Source organism: Orycteropus afer, unplaced genomic scaffold (genome assembly GCF_000298275.1).
Source record: "Orycteropus afer afer isolate SDZICR_OR568_19922 unplaced genomic scaffold, OryAfe1.0 scaffold00140, whole genome shotgun sequence".
NCBI lineage: Eukaryota > Metazoa > Chordata > Mammalia > Tubulidentata > Orycteropodidae > Orycteropus > Orycteropus afer.
In genome coordinates this window covers 8013765-8023330 of record NW_006921727.1, presented here as the reverse complement: position 1 = coordinate 8023330, position 9566 = coordinate 8013765, and the positions used below count along the sequence as shown (strand labels likewise).

Sequence of the window (9566 nt, the reverse complement as noted above, 5' to 3'; positions counted from 1 at the left end):
TGGGTTTCCGAGGCAGTATCACTACGGAAGTAGGATTGCCCAACCTTCCTTCCGAGGAGTGGCTGGTGGGTTTGAACCGCCAGCCTTCTGGTTAGCAGGCAAGTGTCTTAGCCACTATGCTACCAGAGCTCAGCTCCTAAAATTCTATGTTGGTTTCAGAATCTGGTTGGCCTTGAGTACTGAAGTTTATTTATAGATTTTCTGTCTATCAAAGGGGTAGGAAAGAAAAAGAAGGTACAGGGATAAGAGTAGAAAGAAGGAGAAATCAAAGTGGCAGTTAACTGAGAGAAAGTCTGAAAAACTTAGGTTCATAGCCCAGATATGGTAATGCCAAAACACAACCACTGCCGTGGAGTCAGATCTGACTCACAGTGACCCCCCTCCTTCTGAGTTGGTATCACTATGGAAGTAGATTGGCCAACCTTCCTTCCAAGGAGTGGCTGGTGGGTTTGAACCACCAGCCTTCTGGTTAGCAGTCAAATGCCTTAGGCACTAGGCCACCAGAGCTCCCAATATCTCCCTTGTTATAGGTAGCAGTACGTACTTGAGCTTCATTCTTATGCTAAACCTTCTGGGAGAATATTCCTCTCATATGTATACTCAACTACATGACTTCATGCATAACTGGATGTAACTTGCTCGTTTTTTCCCCCTTGAGGGAAAAATCAGAGTTTCTTAAGTAAGAAATTTTTCTCAGCCTGTGGAAGATAGACACTTTTCTCAATCTGTAGTTCCCCAGCTGGCATATATATGAAAGAAAACTGGGAAAATATCAATTGATGAAAGTATGGCAAAGTGACATTTATTCAACACTCAAAATATATCAGGGTCTTTATAGAGCAGAGAGATAGATGTAGTCCCCGAAGGCTTAACTTGTGAGCCTCAGCATTAACTGAGGGAGCTAATTTACTATTTTCTCAAAGGAAATGGTGCTGAGGAAAATGATCACAGCAAAATGCTGAAACTGAATACCACAACTTTTTTTTTTTTTTTTTAATTGACTTCTTGTGTGTTTGGGATGTTTTTGCAAACTTATCAATCATTTTATGACATGTTACAATGTAACAAGGTTTTGGTGTTTGTGAAACATAATTTTAAAATTGCCCCAAACTAGATTTTTCTTTTTCTTTCTGTCTTTCTCCTTTTTTTTGGTTGGTCTTACTGACATATGGTACAAGTTTTACAGTGAGTTGTGTATTAGCAAAATTCTTTTGATAGCTAGCTGTAGAAGTAAACATGCTATATGTATGTGTGTGTGTGTATATATGTATATATGTATATAAAGGAATCTACTGGGAAAGGAAAGTTTTAGAGAATTTCAGGGTGGGAAACCCCCAGCTGATTCTGAGGAATGTTTTGGGACTGGATTCTAAAAAGCCCTCAAGTGTCTCTCCTCTCTGTGTGAGACTTCTTCATTCACTTTCTTAAGCTTGGAAAACCTGCTTTTTCTGACAAATTAAGGCTTTCCTATAGCTCCCAAGTGATATATTTTCAATCTTCCAATGTCACTGAAAAGAGAGAATCTGTTTGCCAATGACCCTGCCTCATTAGATCACAAAGCCATCCCTTGTTCCATCACACATCATATAAATATAAATTCTAGGGGCTTAGCCCTCTGAATTTGGGGCATAGAGTAGATATCATTAAAAGAAGGTGGTTTTGGGCTAGGTGGGTGTGCCAAATTTGTCTATCCTAATATGTCTGGAATTCTGCTGGGCACAATAAATATTTGTCAAATGAAATATTTGTTGACCAAATGCACTGATGGATAGAAGAGCATATTTGACTAGATGAATAAAGAAGTATTTGCATTTTGAACATCACAATAGTGTATCATCATGAATCTATTGCTTTAATAGTCAACATCAGACTAAAGTTGCATTAGTTAAAATAATTTGATGTTCAGGCTGTTTTTATGTATTTGTAAAATCAACGTTAAGTGATAAAAAATATAAAGTAAGAGGAACGTTTGAGTGACTTAATAATAAATATATTTATTCATTTTAACAGTATTTATTTCTCTTTTTTTAAAAATTTACTTAACGAAGACTAAACCTGGAGTAATTCGCCCAGCTCCTATAAAATCCAAAATATTCCTCAAAAAAGAGGAAGAAGTCTATGAACCCAACCCTTTCAGTAAATACTTGGAAGATGACAGTGACCTGTTTTCTGATCAGGTGAGCATACACATGAGAAAATATTTGATATTCTAATGTATGACATATATGAAATTTGGAGATGCTTGTATGAATATTACGTGTATGAGAAAAATGTCCACTTAATTGTAATAACTTTGGCAGTAAAAAAGACTATTTTTTTCACAATAGAAAGAATTCTTATACATTTTCAGGATAATATTTTAAAGGATATTGGCTTTTTTTCCCCCCTAAAATTTTTCTACCTGATGCTGGTATTGTTTTGGGATCACGAAGTTACTCTCTATGATGACATATGAAATTACTAGTTGGATGGGACATAGAGATTTTGTGTTTTTATTTCCAAAGTCCTGATTCCTTTTGAAGGAGTACAATGTTTGGGATTTGATACATTCATCACAGATGACAAAAGTTCTTCACATTTATATTAACATAGTAGACTCAATGCAGTCCCCTAGATAGTGTAATACTAGTTAGGAGACAGGAGTTCAAGTCATTTTAAGGCTTTCTTTTCATTTTTACTTATGTATAAAAAAGTATACTATATTATCTCTATACATCCCATATGTTTGAGTAGGTCCAATGGAAGTTTGTCCCTGGTGCTCTGTAAAGATATCTGTGAAAAATATAAAAAAATATATTAAAAAATTATGCAATATAAAATTTCATAAATTATTTCAAAGTAGAAATTTATGTTTCTTTGCCTTCTTAAAGTGTAACAAATTGTTATAGGATCTGTATGTTATATTGTGAGTCTTATTACATAAATAAGCAATCTGAGCAATTCAGAAACCTTTTTGGATACATTAGGACACATAAGATCACTACATTTTGTAATCTAAAATAAAATAGACTCATAAAGGAATACAAAGTAATATGATCCTTTTATATTTAAGTTTGAAAATGGTAACTAAAAATATTCTTGCAAATATGAATTCCACTCATATGTATAAAACATAAGGAATATCTCATCTGCCACATATGTCATTGCATAAGTCATCTCATCTTTTTAGTCTTCTGTTTCTTAATCTGTTATAAGGACACATTCAAATTAGGTGAGTATTCAAGATTCTTTAAACACCAAATTTAGATTACTTAAAAATGTGCTATTAACCTTGACTGAGTCTAAAATCCTTAGACGATCTAGAAAAAGTTCATTATAAATATGTTCTCATGATTAGCCATAGTTTTTATGTTTATAAAACGGGGAGGGAAATATTTTCTATTTATCTATGTATTCTCTGTGAAGTCTGCTATGATTGTGATCATTCTGAATTTATTTTTTTAGAAAAGAGGAACTAAAACCCATTGAAAGTGATAATTGAGGCAGTTATTTTAATTTTATGGAACAAAATGTTGTCTTCAATTTAAATTAAATAGATAAATCTTATTGATCTATCATATTGTCTTCACTAATTTCACACATACAGAAATGAAAATTCCAGTTAGGAAAGCATATCTCCATCATCCACCAAAACACTTACTAAATAGCTATTGCTTACATGCAATATTTTGGAGGTTTAATGTGAAGTTTTAGACAGTACATGATCATTATTTTATCAATATTTTGGAGGTTTAATGTGAAGTTTTAGACAGTATGCAATCATTATAAGAAGTTTATAAAGATAATCTAGTGCTTATATGAAAAACAAAATACCAACAATTAAAATAAATTTCACATATTATCCATGTAACCTACATTTTTCAAAATATGATCTACTGCTGGAAAATTAAAGTATATTTCATTATTTTGTATTAATATAGTTATATGATAGTAATTCAACCTTCAAACAAGATTGCTTGTAGAATATCAAGTTAATCTACTTATAATTTATCATCATATATACTGTCTTCTGAAATAATGAATTCTGTTTGAAATGCAGGAAATTTTCATTAAAAGTATTTCTTTTCACTGCTTTTTCTGACTGTAAAGCAACTTTAAATCTCTTTTTGGTTATAACATAAATCTACATATTTACAGTTAATTTGTTGAAAACTTGATCTCTTTTGCAAATAATAAGGTGGCACAGATAAAATTTAATTTTATATATTTTCAATCAGTTTTTTTTTGTTTATAACTCAACTTGAGTGTAGAATAGGAGTCTTCAGACAGTCAAAATTGAAAGAAGTCTAGCATACTACATAAAAGCTAAATCCAAATGTCCCTGGTCTTACTCATTGAGCACAAGAGGGAAAAGACAATAAAACCTTGGGGCCACAGCACACCCGGGCCACTTCACGTACTATCAGCTGGCCTCTCTATATTGAGCTCTAACTGCCATTTCATTGTGTCCAGAATCTATAGTACATTCAAAGGAACTTTATATTTCCTGGTAACAAAGACAACTCATAAGTGTAGATACTTAGATCTACTTAAAAAATGAATTGAGTAATAACAGTTTGTCATCTCAGCATTGCTACTTCATCAAAACTGCTGTAGAAGAGAGTGTACTCAAATTCAGTTCTAGTTACTATTGTGTTCTCTTATACTGCTGCCACAGAGTAAATTGAATGGTTCCAAACTCAGTTGATCTCACCCACCCATGTAATAGAAAATTCTTTAGCCAGACAGTTGGGCCAAATTGAAGCAGCTCATATTCACTAATCTGCCTTGTACCAGGGACAGTTCCACACGACAGGAGATGTTGGATGGAATTGTTAAGTCAATATATTTTCCCCAGCAGCTTCACTGCCATAAAATATGATTTCAAAACTCTCTGTTACAAAATGTCAGACACTAAAGATGATGAGACTAGACAGAAATGTATTTACTGTAGCTCAAAAAGGTACAACTGGACAGTCTATTGAACAGATAATGAACTGACAATCTGTCTGGAAACAGTCTCTGAGTACTAAAAGCAAAGTTTGAAACCAAATGCATAATCAAATAACGGATACTTTATTAATCAACAACTTTTACTCAAAAATTGCATAGGCCAGGGACCATCATTCTATATTAGATGGCTTTTTACAAAAACTCTTCAGATGAAGATTATGCTTTTCTGAAATACCCTTTAAATCCATTATTATATCAATTTTGGGGTCCTTTTGTGTTGTTACAAAATATCCTTATAATTCAAATATGGATTTAGAACTATGGTTATGTACTTTGAAGCATGATATTCCATTGATAATTAAGGACAGAGTTGAAAAATAATTAGCAGAATTGATTGGCCAGAGAGGCATCCAGAAGACAGAACGGCTCAGAAAATCAATCCATGGATGAGAATGAAGATACTAGAGAGCCGAATGGCTTTTAGTTTATTCTGACTACATGGGAGTTTGCAAAATGCATTGATTGTTTTCTGGTTATTTAATATGTCTAATTAGATAAAGGTGATTTCTTTCCTGAATAGTCTCAATTTGATATAAAAAGCAACTGTATATGTTATATAAAATATTCTCTCCATTTCTTTATAAATCAGTAATTCAATCCTTGATATTAGATATATCATTACCTTCTTAAAGCTCTTGAGAAATGTATATACAAAAGATATTTGGATCAAATTAAAGGGATAACATCATTATTTCATCTGATTTTCCAGGAAATGTTTCCCTTTCTATTTATTTGCTTTTTATGAGCTATAAGGCTTTCCAGCATGTATTTTATTTTCCTTAATTTGCTTCCCTGGGAGATAAGAGTATATTTCAGTTTGAAAATGACCATTTAGAGAATTTCCTCCTCATCCCCTCACATAGAACATGAAAGGATTATACATGATTTTCTTCATTGTAGTATTTTCTATCTTTCTTTTTATATGATTTCCTTACACATCTCACTTGGCTTCTTTCTTTCCCAAACTGTGTTTGACATTCAACTTTGATGATTATGTGGGTGACTTTCAGATTTCAATCTAATGAGTCATCCAATTACATTTCAATTTGACCTTACTTCCTTTTTGTTTCCCACATGTAAATATTACTGGGCAAATGCTCATCTTTGTCATAAAGTGAAAATGACAATATTGTCTTTTAATCTGATGTCTCTGGCTTTGCCCAATTAGCCCTTTTCAAAAATTGCTTCTCAATCAAGATGGCTCATTTTCCTTGTCATAAAAGTTTTTTTGGTCATTGCTAACCTTTTATTAAGAAATATTTTGTAGTTTACAAACATTTAAATTAACATTTTTAGGTCTAGAAATGATTAAATGGGTGTCAGATTGTTTAAAGGAGAGAGAAACTGAAATTTGTTGAAGTGTTGCATTTCTTTTAGAATGATTAAGACTAGTGGTGTGGCTTTTCCAAGTTTTACCATACTGATTTTGTTTAGTCAAATAATGAGATCCTTGTGAGTTTTTCTCTTATTTCCTTTCTTTTGTTTCCATTCATCCCTTTCTCCTTTCCTCCCTTTCTCCTTTCCTCCCCTCTTGCCTCCCTCTCTCCCTCTATTTCTTTCTTCCTCTCTGCCTGCCTGTCTCCCTCACTCTCTACCTTCCTCCCATCCTTCATCCCTTACTTCTGCCTTACTTTCCTTTCTTACTTCCTTCCTCCTTCCTTATTTTTCCCCTTCCTCTCTTTCTCCCTCCCTTTCTCCCTTCTACTATATACAATAAATTATTTATCATGAACAGGTTATATTCTTTATGTAATAGACAATTTATCATTAATGTGATAGGCATTTTCTTAGTTTTTACTATTTAAAAAATTGTCCTTTGGAAATAATAATTGCTTTTTCTTCCAGGATGTAATCAGATAGTCTCTCTCCTCTTCAAACTTAGGGTTTCAACTTTACTTTTGGCTTGAGTTTATCTGTACTCGTGTACATGTTAAGATAGGAAGATTGGAACTATATCATTGGGATTTTCTGTTACGGTTGTCTACATTGGTAAGGGAGATTTCATTTCTTGACTCTCTTCACTGACCTAAGTGGTCAAGAATCTTAAAAAGATTTTTATTTGCTTTTAAAAAAACAAACAAATAAACTAAGTGCATAAAGTAGACCATTTGCTGCTTCTACTATAATGGTCTTTGAAACGTTAGTTGCTTAACAAAAACTTAGTGAATTTGTAGTAGTAATAGGTAGATCAGATTACCTTCTGTAATGTAATGCAGTGCAATATAATTACCTAATATGTAATACAACATAATAGAATCACTTTCCATAATGTAATATGATGTAATGTAATCATTACAACCTCAATCAGTTGAAGTTGTAGCAGTGTAGGGTGAATCCTAAACCTAATCACTTTTGACTAATTAAAAAAACAGTTAGATATAGGCACACATGACAGGGACCGTGTAAGGATTGTCTAGAAGCAAAGGAATTCCAGGGATAACCAGAAGATACCAGAACTAGGAGAAAGGCACACAGAAGAAATTGACATAGCTGAGACCCTGATTTGGACTTTTATCCTTCAGAATTGTGAGAAAATAAATTTTTGCTCTCTAACGTCAGCCAGTTGTGGTATTTCTGTCACAGCAACACTAGGTAACTAAAACAACTCCAAATAAAAAAAAATTCCAGGTTCAAATGGCTTCAAAGGGGAATTCTATTAGATATATAATGAACTAATACCAATCACTCTTCAAACTTTCCTTAAAAATAAAAGAAAGTAATATTTCATAGCTCATCTTATGAGGCTAATATTATCCTGATATGAAAGCCGGACAAAGATACCACAAAAGAAAATTGCAGACCAATCTCGCTCATGATTGTAGATGTAAAATTTATTATCAAAATACTAGCAAGCCTAATCCAATGACGTTAAAAGGGTTATATACTATGACTAAGTAGGATTTATCCCAGGAATGTAAGAATGGCCCAAAATAATAATTAAAAAAATAATAAGTTAATGTAATATATCACATTAACAGGAGGAAGAAAACACATATACACATATGCACAATGATTATACACACACAATCATTTCAATTAACAAAGAAAAAGAATTCTGTAAAATCCAGCACTCTTTCATGATAGAACCACTCCAAAAGCTAGGAATGGGAGAGAACTTCCTCAATATGATAAAGTATATTTATGAAAAGCCCATAGCTAATATCATACTTAATGGTAAAATACTGAAAGTTCTTCTCCTAAGATCAAGAGCAAGACAAGTATTCTATTTTTACCACTACTATTCAACACTGTTCTGGAAGGTCTATCCAGAGCAATTAGGCAAGAAAAAGAAACAAAAGACATCCAAATTAGAAATGAAAAATGATTTTCATTTTATTATTTCAGATGATATCATTCTATTTAGGGAGAGTCCTAAAGAATCCAGACACACATACACACAACCAAACCCACTAGGGCTGATAAATGAATTCAGCAAAGTTTCATAATAGAAGACAAACACACAAAAATCAGTTATATTTCTATATACCAATAATGAACAATAGGTATATATATATATATATATATATATATATATATATATATATATATATATATATATATATATATGAATAATTTCATCTACAATACCATATAAAAGAATGAAAACCTAGAAATAAATTTAGCCAAGGAGGTGAAAGACATGTACACAGAAACTACAGAACAGTTAAAACAAATTATAGAAACCTAAATAGGTATAAAGAGATCATGTGTTCATGGATTGGAACACTTAATGTTATTTAGAAAACACTACTACCCAAGGTGAACTTTAGATTCAATGCAATCTCTGTAAAAATTTCAGTAGCCCAGGACTATAGTCTTGGAGGACATCAAAGTCAATTGGCATAACATAAATCACAAAAACAATGCTCTATATGATACTTTGATGAGTAGTAACCAGGGTTTTAAAAGCTTGCAAGTAGCCATCTAAAGTGCAACTATTGGTGTTTCCCCATCTGAAGCAAAGAAGAGTGAAGAAAACCTAAGATATATGGAAACAATTAATCCAAAGGACTAATGGGCCCTGTGAACCTCAGCCTCTATGACCCTGAGACCAGAACTAGATGGTACTTAGGTATAACTGCTGACTTGTCTGAAAAGGATCAAAATAGGAGATCCTGGATAAAGTGGCAGAAAAATGTGGAACAAAACTCAAAATCATAAAAAGACCAGGCTTACTGGTCTGATGGGGATTTGTGGAACCCCTGAGACTATGACCTGGAACTGAACTCACTCCCCTTGCTCAATTTTCAGAAAAACAATAGACAAGACTATAAGGTGAATAGTAACACCAAGGAAGTATGCACTCCTTAGAACAATCACCATTTGAAATCAAAAGGGCAGCATGTGCCCAAAGATGAAGCTCAGAAGGCAGGAAAAGATAGAAAAGAAGGACAAATAGAAATCGTAAACACAGAGAAGAAGTAGGAAGAGTGCTGTTACATTGTGGGCATTGCAATATATATTGCAAAATGTGTGTGAATTATTGAATGGAAAACCAATTTTCTCTGTAAACTTTACCCAAATCACAATTAAAAAAAAAAATATATCCAACAGCCTTTTTGAAGAAATGGAAA

General features: G+C 32.8%; 1 protein-coding gene across 1 annotated transcript in view; it reads left to right on the top strand.

The window, feature by feature from the left end:
- The window catches only part of LOC103201037 (muscular LMNA interacting protein), a 176203-nt gene that overhangs the window by 149808 nt on the left and 16829 nt on the right, over nucleotides 1-9566 (top strand). The window contains exon 11 of the mRNA XM_007945627.2: nucleotides 2049-2177. Within this exon, the coding sequence (XP_007943818.2) occupies nucleotides 2049-2177 (129 nt within the window). The remainder of the gene's footprint in view (nucleotides 1-2048; nucleotides 2178-9566) is intronic.